Source organism: Taudactylus pleione, unplaced genomic scaffold (assembly GCF_031769625.1).
Source record: "Taudactylus pleione unplaced genomic scaffold, aTauple2 ptg000520l, whole genome shotgun sequence".
Taxonomy (NCBI): Eukaryota; Metazoa; Chordata; class Amphibia; order Anura; family Myobatrachidae; genus Taudactylus; species Taudactylus pleione.
The window spans coordinates 6,029,001-6,042,660 of NW_028284922.1; the positions used below are offsets into that span (position 1 = coordinate 6,029,001).

Genomic DNA, 13,660 nt, shown 5'->3' on the forward strand with positions numbered 1-13,660 from the left:
AAGAATGAGGGAGTGTCTATGTGGAAGGAATAGAAGAATGAGGGAGAGTGCATGTGGAAGGAATAGAAGGAAAGAATGAGGGAGAGTGCATGTGGAAGGAATAGAAGGAAAGAATGAGGGAGACTGCATGTGGAAGGAATAGAAGGAAAGAATGAGGGAGAGTGCATGTGGAAGGAATAGAAAGAAAGAATGAGGGAGAGTGCATGATGAAGGAATAGAAGGAAAGAATGAGGGAGAGTCTATGTGGAACGATAGAAGGAAAGAATGAGGGAGAGTGCATGTGAAAGGAATAGAAGGAAAGAATGAAAGAGAGTGCATGTGAAAGGAATAGAAAGAAAGAATGAGGGAGAGTGCATGTGGAAGGAATAGAAGAATGAGGGAGAGTGCATGTGGAAGGAATAGAAGGAAAGAATGAGGGAGAGTCTATGTGGAACGATAGAAGGAAAGAATGAGGGAGAGTGCATGTGGAAAGGATAGAAGGAAAGAATGAGGGAGAGTCTATGTGGAACGATAGAAGGAAAGAATGAGGGAGAGTGCATGTGAAAGGAATAGAAGGAAAGAATGAAGGAGAGTGCATGTGGAAGGAATAGAAAGAAAGAATGAGGGAGAGTGCATGAGGAAGGAATAGAAGGAAAGAATGAGGGAGAGTGCATGTGGAAGGAATAGAAAGAAAGAATGAGGGAGAGTGCATGAGGAAGGAATAGAAGGAAAGAATGAGGGAGAGTGCATGTGGAAGGAATCTAAGGAAAGAGCGAGGGAGAGTGCATGAGGAAGGAATATAAGGAAAGAATGAGAGAGAGTGCATGTGGAAGGAATAGAAAGAAAGAATGAGGGAGAGTGCATGAGGAAGGAATAGAAGGAAAGAATGAGGGAGAGTGTATGTGGAACGATAGAAGGAAAGAATGAGGGAGAGTGCATGTGGAAGGGATAGAAGGAAAGAATGAGGGAGAGTGCATGTGAAAGGAATAGAAGGAAAGAATGAAGGAGAGTGCATGTGGAAGGAATAGAAGGAAAGAATGAGGGAGAGTGCATGTGGAAGGAATAGAAAGAATGAATGAGGGAGAGTGCATGAGGAAGGAATAGAAGGAAAGAATGAGGGAGAGTGCATGTGGAAGGAATAGAAGGAAAGAATGAGGGAGAGTGCATGTGGAAGGAATAGAAGGAAAGAATGAGGGAGAGTGCATGTGGAAGGAATAGAAGGAAAGAATGAGGGAGAGTGCATGTGAAAGGAATAGAAGGAAAGAATGAGGGAGAGTGCATGTGAAAGGAATAGAAGGAAAGAATGAGGGAGAGCGCATGTGGAACGGGTAGAGAGACAGGGAGAGAAGAAGTGAGAGAACGAAAGTTCACGAGGAAGGACAGAGACATTGAAAGAAGAGAGAGAGAGTGAGAGTGAATGTGGAAGGGATAGAGAGACGGAGAGAAGGAGAGAGACAGGGAGAGGGTGTTTGGAAGGGATAGAAAGAAAGAATGAGGGAGAGTGCATGAGGAAGGAATAGAAGGAAAGAATGAGGGAGAGTGCATGTGGAAGGAATAGAAGGAAAGAATGAGGGAGAGTGCATGTGGAAAGGATAGAAGGAAAGAATGAGGGAGAGTCTATGAAGAACGATAGAAGGAAAGAATGAGGGAGAGTCTATGTGGAACGTTAGAAGGAAAGAATGAGGGAGAGTGCATGTGGAAGGGATAGAAGGAAAGAATGAGGGAGAGTGCATGTGGAAGGAATAGAAGGAAAGAATGAGGGAGAGTGCATGTGGAAGGAATAGAAAGAAAGAATGAGGGAGAGTGCATGAGGAAGGAATAGAAGGAAAGAATGAGGGAGAGTGCATGTGGAAGGAATCTAAGGAAAGAGTGAGGGAGAGTGCATGAGGAAGGAATATAAGGAAAGAATGAGAGAGAGTGCATGTGGAAGGAATAGAAAGAAAGAATGAGGGAGAGTGCATGAGGAAGGAATAGAAGGAAAGAATGAGGGAGAGTGTATGTGGAACGATAGAAGGAAAGAATGAGGGAGAGTGCATGTGGAAGGGATAGAAGGAAAGAATGAGGGAGAGTGCATGTGAAAGGAATAGAAGGAAAGAATGAAGGAGAGTGCATGTGGAAGGAATAGAAGGAAAGAATGAGGGAGAGTGCATGTGGAAGGAATAGAAAGAATGAATGAGGGAGAGTGCATGAGGAAGGAATAGAAGGAAAGAATGAGGGAGAGTGCATGTGGAAGGAATAGAAGGAAAGAATGAGGGAGAGTGCATGTGAAAGGAATAGAAGGAAAGAATGAGGGAGAGTGCATGTGGAAGGAATAGAAGGAAAGAATGAGGGAGAGTGCATGTGAAAGGAATAGAAGGAAAGAATGAGGGAGAGCGCATGTGGAACGGGTAGAGAGACAGGGAGAGAAGAAGTGAGAGAACGAAAGTTCACGAGGAAGGACAGAGACATTGAAAGAAGAGAGAGAGAGTGAGAGTGAATGTGGAAGGGATAGAGAGACGGAGAGAAGGAGAGAGACAGGGAGAGGGTGTTTGGAAGGGATATATAGAGAGGGAGAGGGCGTGTGGAGGGATAGACAGGGAGAGATGGCGACAGAGAGGGAGCGGGTGTGTGGAAGGGACAGAGTGACAGGGAGAGAAGGACAGTGTGAGAGAGAACGTGCGGAATGGATAGAGAGAAAGGGATATTCCGTGTGTTATACTATGAAAAATCACCATACCATACACACCACTGAATACTGCAAGCCCAAATAAGAAAGCGTGACTTATAAATTAAATGCTGTCAATTAGTTGGGTTTGACACTTTGTATTGAATGTATAATAAAAGAATGCAGACAAGCCTGTGCTTGTGAAATTACATGAATGTCCTGTGTATATCCCAGAGGTACAGTAGGAGCATAAAGAGGAGTAAGTGATAACTGATGTGTTGGTTCAGATACTGTGCTGTTTTGAGCTGTACGCTGAGGGCCACTCTATTACACATTCAATGCATATACTTTTGACTCCTGATGTTCCATCCCTCTACAGACACACTGCTCCAGGCCAATATTTGTCCAGATAAATACACTTGACTGCTAAGCAGGTAAATCAAAGACACTTTAATAAAAAAAAAAAAAACACTTTACAGCCTGTGCTGGAAACTGGAGGATGCACCATCTGGGCAACATAATCCAAAGCAGAAAAGGAAATTGCAGCAATGTCTCACATTGCTTCCACTTAAAATACACACATTAACCCATGGGCTGCTTGTACCAACAAATATCATGGGGGCAGGCAATGACATCACTACTGTTCTGTCCAGCCCTGTCAGATATTTGCCTAATCCTCCATTGGGACATGAGAACCAACAGGCAGAGAGTCATATGTTACAATGTATGTCAATGTAAGTGGTATTTTCCCATAGTAGAAATGCCCGTTAATCATTTGTAGGGTAAACTATTTTGTTCCGACCCTTAACACTTTCCCTATAACCTTACATCAAACTCCTATTTAGTAATGCCTGCTCTCATTAAATCGCATTTAAAATTATTTCACAATACAACCCACCACATTCAGGTTACCTATCCATAAGTTTCATTACCTTCTTCTGACATTAAGGGGTCTATTTACTAAGCAGTGTTAGGTGACAGAGTGAAAAGTGATAAGAGAGTGATAAGGTGCCAGCCAATCAGCTCCCAACTGTCATTTTTCAAATACAGCCTGTGAGATGGCAGTTAGGAGCGGATTGGCTGGCACCTTATCACTCTCTTATCACTTTTCACTCTGTCTCCTAACACTGCTTAGTAAATAGACCCCTAAGTCAGGTATGATATGTCGTCAGTTGTAATAACGCTGTTGACCATATAGGCAGTAATGAAATGTTGACATATTGTACCTGTTGGCTCTGAACAGCTGCAGCAGCTCCATCAGCATCCTCTGGGTCCAGGCGTTCATATGACCTCCTGGTCATACCTCTGCTTTGATCCTTCGGCGTTCGGGTGAGTAATTATCCTTTATCCCTAACCCTCCCTCTAGTGCCTAACCCTCACCTCCCTAAGGCATAACCCTAATGTCAACATTTCACATGTCGACATTCTGAGAGTGTCGACATGTTGCCTGTTGACATTTTAACAATGTTGACATCATAACTGTTGACATTGTATTGTCGGCATTGTCACTGTTGACCTTTTGACTACATCCCATCACTGCCACCATTGTTTTATACTTGGGGGGCTACTACCACTTATTTACCATCTCACTCTCTCCTATTGTTAGTCACCAGTCTACTGCCACTAGAAACATGAAAGGATCTGTGCCACCTGAAACATAAATGACTAAGGGGTCTATTTACTAAGCCTTGGATGGAGATAAAGTCGATGGAGATAAGGTACCAGCCAACCAGCTCCTAAATGTAATTTTTCAAACACAGCCTGTGACATGGCAGTTAGGAGCTGATTGGCTGGTACTTTATCTCAGTTGACTTTATCTGCAAACTAGGCTTAGTAAACAGACCCCTCAATGTCAAGTCTATAAAGACAACTGGCTGCGTACCATGACATCATGATTGTCATGGGTCAAATAATACCACACTGAGATGTCTGGGCTTGCAACTTGGCCGGGAATTCAACTGTTTTTGCGCGCCTGTTGGAACTATTCAATTGTTTCTGCCAACAGGCAAGAATGCATGATTTCTGCTTGCACCCTCATTAGGTGGCGAGCAGAAATCGTCAAAAAGTCTCTGTTTTGGGCACCCAAACTACCGTTTGGCCCACACTAAGCAGGGCATTAGATGGGTTTAGCCCCTTTATGAGGCTAAACCCAGTCTATTTGGGCTAGACATGCAAGAAAACCTACAACAAATGAATAACATCCTGTCAGTTTAGACTAATTTCCCCCTTAGTCTCAGAGATGCTAAAAATTTCTTCAAAGGGGTTGTTAAATCAGTTCTACATTTCCTCGCTATACAATTAGATAAGATAAAAATTGGAGCAAAACTAACAGGTTCAAACTTGTTAAAGCCAATTTTAATTTGACATTGTATATTTTTTATGGTTTTTCATACACATGTTAATCTTCAAAAAACAGTTATAATGTTTGCTGATATAAGCAACTAAAACTCATAAAACTATTATAAAATGTAGCTATGTCAGTTTGAACAGACAAAATGTTGTGCTTCATTTTATCATCTTTAAGAACAACCATGGACACATACCGTTTGCTGCTTTGGGGCTGTGCAGCTGAGGACTGACTTTTATCAAATCCACGCCCATTAAACCAGTCAAATTCAATCAAATTCCGTACAAAGTATTTGAGCATTGCTAGCCTCAGTGTGCCCCACAACCTTGCTTTGAATAATATAGTTATCAAGCAGTATTATTTCGAGGAAGTATCAATAAATAAATAGAGATGTGCGAGTTCGGTTCCCAAAGACTCAACAACAGCTGAATTCAGTGGTTCTGAGTCGAACTGAGTTTGGAATCACTTTAGGGTACAGAGTTGAATCGAGACCCGGTAATGATCCTTCTGCGGTTTGGAACTCGGGTTTTGTATTGCATGTAAACAGGTCAAACTTACATGATTTTACCTGTTTGTTTTTTTAAATACAGATCCAAAGCTAAAACCAAAACACGTGAGGGTGGTATTGCAAAACCAAAACGAAGATGAATCTGGATCCTAAACCAAAACCAAAACACGGGGTCGGTGCACACCTCTAGAAATAAATGAGGTACGTGCTCAAATGTGGGCTAGTATTCATGCAACTTAACGATATAATCCTATATCTGTCATTATTTTACAAACATATTTTGAAATCTTGAGAGAGATTACTGTTCCCATTTGGGGCATCCTCCTTATATAATAAGCCTCTGATAAGAAGAATACACTTGATGGACAAGTGTCGTTATAGATTACAAAGACCAGTTAAAAAGCTGTAAAATAAAAACATCACAAAACCATATGACTTACATTTCTGTTATGGTCTCCGGAAGGTTGGTGGGAATCTCAGTTAAGCCTTTTCCTCGACAGTCCACAATATTATTGCTGCAGGTGCAGGCGGCTGGGCAGTACAAGACGCTACAGGAAGACACCATGAACGACTGCTGGCCTGTCAAAGGATTATATAATAATTAGCCATAATACCACCATTATTTTGAATTCAAAAGACGTACTGTATAATATTAAAGTTTCATGTGTGTATAACAGTGAATACACTCTATAGAGCGAGGTAAAATAAAACCGAAAAGAAAGTTTGAAAATAAGCATGTTAGCAAACAAGGCCGATTAAGTGTGTTCGAAGTTGTGTAAGGTAAAAAAAGATTTAAAGCAATAGAGAGAGAGAGAGAAAGACTTGCCTTCGTCCTCATCTGAAAGATATGTACAAAGAAAATAAACACAATCAATGTCAATACAGACCAATTTAACCTTGCATTAAACGATTGTTCCAGTTTTTCAGACTCAAAACAAAATGAAAGCCCTAAATAAAACACACATTACTGCAGACTGGTACAGGTTAATGCAGGTCATAGTTTCTGCAGATGCTGTATGGGGAAAGACAGACAGAGTGTATGTATATATATATATATATATATATATATATATATATATATATATACACACACACACATATTTATTTATATATACATTTATATACATTTATTTATATTACTACCACCAAGATTTATTATTATTATTTTTTTTCTCTTAAGTTTTGAGATATAGACTTATAGGGGTATTAAATATGGGTGCGATAACATTGTTTTATGCGTTAATATCGCACTTTTTAACATTTTGGCGTTAATATCACTGGTTTTAGTTTTACACCGTATTCAATTTCAAAGACTTATCGCAGTTTTGAAAAGTCTTTGATAAAAAACGGTGATAACTTTTCACCATTGAATAGGTGTTGAAAAAAATTGCAGAATTGGGGTTTAGGGGTGCAGGCTTAAAAAAAAATAGCCTGCACCCCTGAGATTGACATTAAAAAAAGAACTGTGTCAAAAAAAGTTTAAAAAAAAAATAGGGACACCCCAAAAAATTAATTTAAAAATTGGGGTGCAAAAAAAAAAAAAAAAAAGGGAAATTTTTTTTAAACAATAGGCAAATAGGTTCAGGGCTATTCTGCAAGTATGCGGCAGGTGTATTGAAGAATAGAATTATAGCGGCAGGTGCACAAATGCAGAATTTTTAAAAAACTTACTTTAGGGACATCAAAATATGCTAGTACCCATTTTCATGTACCCCAAATTTGATGGGACCACTTAAAAAAAACGAAAAAAATAACCTAAGTGCTCTTCTGCATCACTTCTTCAATGTAGGGAAAAAAACGCCTGCTGCGGCTATTTAAATCCCCGACTTTCAATTAAAGGCTAAAACGGGGGTACCCATAGTGTTCCCCCATGTTTTTACAACTTTAGGGGGGTCTTACAATTATTTTAAGGAAAAATTTTTAACTTTACGCAAATCCAACTTCGGAGTTTCCCGTTTTCGCGCGGGAGCGTGCACCAGTCTTAACGCAGAAAAAACTCCGATATGAAACGTTAACTTCGGCAGTGAAGTTAACGTTTCATATTGAATACCCCTCATAGAGTTGTCTGACAAATACGGTAGGGGCTATCAGGTATAGAAACTATTTGCCATCATAAGGTGGCAAACAATAGATAAGAATTAGTGAAAAAATGCTGCCGTTTAGCGAGATCCATACTGCTTATTTACCCGCATTTCCTTAGCACTTATAATGAATATGGAAAGAGAGGGCATTGGCAGGATGGGTGTAGAGTGGCAACCAAGCCTTATTATATTTTGATATCTTACCAAATATTATTTTAACTTATTTATATGTAAACTCCAGTAATATTACCAAATGTTTGTTCCCAGTACAGTATAATATTGTCATCTTCGTATGATAGTATGAATTGCTACTATGATTTTTATGCTACTTTTCCCCATGTTTGTCCAAAATTCAATCTCCCCTCCCCTGCTATGGTTACCTGTTGTGTATTGTGCTCATGCTTGTGCACTCCGTTATATTGCAACCTAATGTATGTTTACCCTATGTGCAGTGCTGCAATCACTTTGTGGCACCTTGTGGATAAAATATATAATAATAATCTCTTTCCATACCGGTCCTTCTCCTTTCAATGTATTTTAAAATATATAGTTTAAAATAAAAAACATTAAAAAACAATTTTATTTTTACCCATATTATGTTATATATTGCACTAGTTTTAGTCTATTTGTTTATTAAGAAAAAAAGTGACCTAAAAATATATTACTACCTATAAGTACTAAGTGCACAGTGTTAATATAAGTGTATGTTCACGTTTAGGGTACTGTCAGCCTATGCTGTCTAGCATCAGTACAGACAGCACAGCCCTGATAACGGTTACCATCTATGCCGTCTTCCCCATCTGATGAGAATCTTGCAATGTGGATGTACCCCTAAGTGCTGGAGAATGAATACAGAAAAGCGCCATTGTCCTATGCAGATTAATTATGGTCATGGGAATGCTAACGGAAAGACATTTTAAGCCACAAGAGAAAACACTCCTCCATTCGTATTGTAAAACAAAAGTACGGTCACTTTTGAACCCCGACGGACACATTACATTCTCACCGTTACATATGAATTCCCGCTTTTGGACTTCAGCAACATTGTGCCCTCTCAAGTGACTAGGCCCCATGCACTGGGTGTACAGGCCGACGCGGGGTCTCTGGCGCAGCCAATCAGATAACCAGGCCAGGTTGCAATCGCAGTACAAGTTATTGGAGTGTAGTCGACTGTGTAATAGATAATAGATTACAAAGTCTCAAATTACTGCACATAAAATGCTAAATAAACAATATAATATACAGTATGGCGTATTTTAGACCTTCCCTTACATGTCCCAGAGCTAAGCCGCAATCCTGCTAACTTTTCCCTTTGTTTCCCAATTTATCTGTCGTAAATCGTTTCAAAATTAATTTATTTTCAGGGTCGAAACATTCCTCCCTTCATGTTTGCCAACATAAAAATGCAATCTGTCCGGTCCCGTCATCATTTCCTTACAGCCGGCTAAGAAAACATACAAGTGGTTGGAAATGGTGGTGGAAATCTGTAGCTAAAAAGCCGAACAAAAGCTGGGTTAAATATAAAAAGACAAAACATGTCTCAAGTAAATTGCTCTATAGGGGGAGAATACTGACGGCAAGAGTGAAAAAAGACCCATAAAAGAATTGGCTCCCAATTAGAAATATCACAGTCTTGCTTTATTAGTCTCTATAGAAACTGCCTGCAAAATCCTTTTAACAGGTCACATTCATTTTCTACTGAACAAGGCAGAAAAAAAATAATTCAATATAAGACATCCCCTTGTATCCTTTTTCTGATTTCCTCTCTTTTTGTTTAATCAAAGAAAAGGGGATTAGTTGCTTTTGGCCCCTCAGGACCAAAGCTCAATGTAGCACATGAAATTAAAAGATATAAATGACAGCACAAAGAGGAATTAAGATTGTTACTCCGACATGGGCAGGGAACACGATGCTAGATCATGGCTAAAATCCAAGTGGCAAAGCTAGAGTACAAAATAGAACATAATGCAAAGATGCTCATAAATGACATGAAATACTCCAGCTATGGTTTTTAAGTTACGCAAACAGGATGGGCCAGGCTAGAAGTTACCTTTGTGCCGCTCACCATGTAATATTGCTTTTATTTTGTTTTAGCTGCCGTGCTCAGTCCTAAGAAACTCTAATTGATATCAAAACACCCAACTCCGTCTCTAGAGCTAATTTCATGCTATAGGTATTGCCAAAGAGACTGTTCAGTTTAATTAGGTCTGCCTGCAGTACAGTCATAAAAGTTTAAAGATTTCCAATTTATCATATGTGACAGCCAATCAAAGCCTGTCTATGTTCTTAAACGAAATGTGACCTGCCTAATATGTCAATGCAATCTTCGCTTACTTGTTTGGAGAGCAAGCTTCTTAAATGATATCAATGGCAGAAGATAAAGACTAGCAAGGATATATATATATATATATATATATATATATATATATATATATATATAGAAACCTCAAGGTATGGGGTGCTCCACTATAGACATAAAAGTCCTGAGTAAAAAAAAGTCCAAATGGAATGGGCACTCACCAGTCAGTTGAAAAAAAATGCATAACAGGTAGTCGATGTTTCGGTCTAAACAGACCTTTGTCAAGACAAGACAATCACCATATTGCTGCCACCACAGAGACCCTAATTTTTTTCAACTAACTGGTGAGTGCCCATTCCAATTGGACTTATAAATATATATATATATATATATATATATATATATATCCACCAAAAGAATGGACGGCACTCAGAGATTTGCAAAAAGTATAAAGCTGTATTCCATAAAGGCCAACGGGCCAGGCGACGTTTCAAGCCCACAGCATAGTGATAAAGACAGACCTGTCTGTCTTTATCACTATGCTGTGGGCTTGAAAAAGAGGGTTAAACCTCGAAACGTCGCCTGGCCCGTTGGCCTTTATGGAATACAGCTTTATACTTTTTGCAAATCTCTGAGTGCCGTCCATTCTTTTGGTGGATATTGATGATATGTATAGGATGGGCACCGGAGTCGATTATACATTATTAGTGAGTGCCGGCATAATGTGGAATATATATATATATATATATTTATATATATATATGTGCTTTTTTTTTTAGGTTAACAACCAGGGCTGCGTTTACCAAAGAGGCAAACTGATATGGCAGCAGATAACCGATTCCTATTTTATCTTAATTCTTTTTTTTTTTTTTAATTAACCTTTCTTCTTTTAAGACAGTGTGTTGAATAAAGGGGCACAAGGTTTTAAAAGATGCCTGCCCATTTATTTAATGCATTTTTAAAATTATTGGCTTAAAATACGTAATGCGCCATTATAATTAACCATTATAACTAAGGGTTTTTACATAAGGGAAATACAAGGGAAAATAGATTTTTCAGAACTTAATATGCACACACATAAAACAAATGGTTAGTCAAAAGGCAAGCCTGCATTTGAACACTGGAACCCCTGCTTGTTCTTGAAACTGGAATTCCAAACGATAAGGAAATAAAATTCCAACGCATGGAAGTTGAATGCATTTTTAAAGTTGCATAATTTACTTTGTTCAGTTTTTAGAGCAACACACACACACACACCATAAGAAGACCCCACTCACAAAATGCGAAGTTTTGGCATGTGGTTGAAGCTTGCCACTGAAAGCCGAGTGATGTTGTTATTGTTAAGGGTGCTGAAAAACATGAAAAAGATTACAGTTACATCACCAAAGGCAACAACTGGATTTGTAATACGCTTGTGTATATTCTGTTTTTTTTCTTTTTACATCACAAAGTTTGCTGCTTGAAAAATCTGTTCAACATATTTTCAATTCTCCACAGTATAATCATGATCAGAAATCATATTAATTGCTATACCCTTTAACTGTGGGAATGTCAACGCACAAAATGGGCATGAAACACTATCACAATTTAGGAATACATTACGCTTAGAGGAACTAAAGTTCCTCTATCAATGGTGTCTCAATCGCCCGCCTGCCATTTCTGGACAAAAGGGCAGGTGTCAACGATTTTTTTTTTTAATTTTAGGCACTGATAACAATTAAATTAAATTATAAATTTTAACTTTAAAAAAAAAATGAAATTAAAACCTGATTTGCTAATGGATGAAATATTGGTCAAACGATTAATAAATGATACTTTAAGATGAATACATGTGACTACCAACAAAATCACAAAACAGGGATAGCACAATAATATACATTATTACCCTAAAATTACATTTACTTTATAGTTCTTTGAAATATTAACATATTCAGCCGCTTGTCTTCTTACAGCTAAGACCGCCCAACCCATTCTTTAGGAGACTATATAAAAGGACACAGATCAGCATAAAAGACCAGATAATGTAATGCAGTAAGCTTTAAATACTGAACCAAATACAAAACCTTGTTACAGTAAAGAAGAATAGAGTATTGCTGTCAACACCACCCCATTTCAAAAGACAAGTAAGTGCTAAAAAAAGGGGGATTATAAGGAGAATAAGCAGTCCTTACAAACTTGCCTTAACTTGAAGTAGAATAATATCCCTTCTTTCTAAGGAAGTAGTGTCGCAAGGGGCTTCAATGAGGGACCCACCTACTCAACCAGAGAAGCGCATTGTGCAGGAAAAATGTGGCAGAACCTTCTGCTTATCAAGGGTGGACTCGCCCTTCCTAATTTCTAGACTATTCCAATCCCCATCTGTTTAAACAGGGTCCCTCCCACTAGCATCAGCAGAATTTTATTACAGTCAAAGTGGGTAAGGGTGCGGGCACCATAAATCCCTCATTTATACTTAGCTGCCATCTCTCAAGTCGGCAAAAAAAAAAAAGGCACTAAGCCTTGACTAAGGTTTGTCTTGATGGGTGAACCAAGATGACTAGTTAGAAATAATGTCTGCCGCTTGCTTAACTACAAATGCATTGACATGTTCTACATGAATTGTAAAAAATGAATCCACAGAAGAATCATTTGGAAAAAATGTAGATCTCTGGGCTGAGCCAATTAAAGATTCAAATATACATTGCATATTTTATTTCAAATATTTTTATTCAAAATAGATGAATGATAGCATTTTTTATAATAATGTATTGACATCTGTTTCTGCAAAGCCACAAAAATCAAAAGTGGCAAGACAAAAATACTGTATAATGGAATGTTGATACATAAAAGCGGCCTAAGTCATAAGCAAAAAAAACAATGTTGTTCAGCAGAAACCTTTTTGGGATAACAAAATCATACAAAAAACATTAATAAATTATATATATGTATATATATATATATATATATATATATATATATATATATAAATATATATATATGTATATATATATATATAAATAAATAAATAAGAAAAATGCAGGACATATTAATTACTTGCACTTCTGTTCTCTAAAGTGTTAAATTAAGTTTTAATATTTTAGGATGCAATGGTCGGAACAGCACCATTGACTCTTATATGTCCCATATGTTAATGCCCTTTCATGTGTGAAAAGTGCAGTGTGTATAAGACCCAAATTTTCCACCATAACGGAAAACATAACATTGGATAAATATATATTAGAAATACAAGCCAAAAATGTTTTTGAAACACAAAATAAGAAAAGTACTTGAATCGTTTGATAAAAAACAACAATTTTTGGTTTTTAACATTAGCAATTTTTTCTTTACAGTGGGAAGATCGTCATTCCGCCATCTTGGCCACACCCAGTTTACCTCTTTTCAGTCACATCAGAATCAGATTTAGAAATGTAGAAATCACATGGTTGAATTACTAAACCCTGTACCTTTCCCAAGTTTGCAAATCTTAAGCTGGCCATACATCAGGCAATTATTGGGTTAATTCCCCATTCTGCCAATGCCTGGCTTGGGTGATTGGCAAAATCCAACATGTTGGACAATCTCGATTCACAAATTCGGACCCTAAAATTATTGCAATCGGCAAGTCAGGGATCTTTAACATGTTGTATTTTGCCATTCATCCCGACGATCGGATTCTGACGATTGGCATTGGAGAATTGGAGATTCTGATAACTCATGTATGGCCCACATAAGTTTAACTTTCACATGTCCAGTCAGGTGTCTTAAAACAACGTAAGCTCACTGCCTTCCCCACCTGATTGGACAAGTGGGAGATGAACTAGAT

At 38.2% G+C, this 13,660-nt stretch overlaps 1 protein-coding gene across 3 annotated transcripts in view; it reads right to left on the reverse strand.

Moving 5' to 3' along the window:
- The window catches only part of SLIT2 (slit guidance ligand 2), a 336,221-nt gene that overhangs the window by 100,845 nt on the left and 221,716 nt on the right, over positions 1-13,660 (reverse strand). For all 3 annotated transcript variants that reach the window (XM_088450628.1, XM_088450627.1, XM_088450629.1), the window contains exons 7-9: positions 11,136-11,207; positions 8,566-8,729; positions 5,919-6,057 (exon numbers count right to left, since the gene is read on the reverse strand). In XM_088450628.1, the coding sequence (XP_088306754.1) occupies positions 5,919-6,057; positions 8,566-8,729; positions 11,136-11,207 (375 nt within the window). The remainder of the gene's footprint in view (positions 1-5,918; positions 6,058-8,565; positions 8,730-11,135; positions 11,208-13,660) is intronic.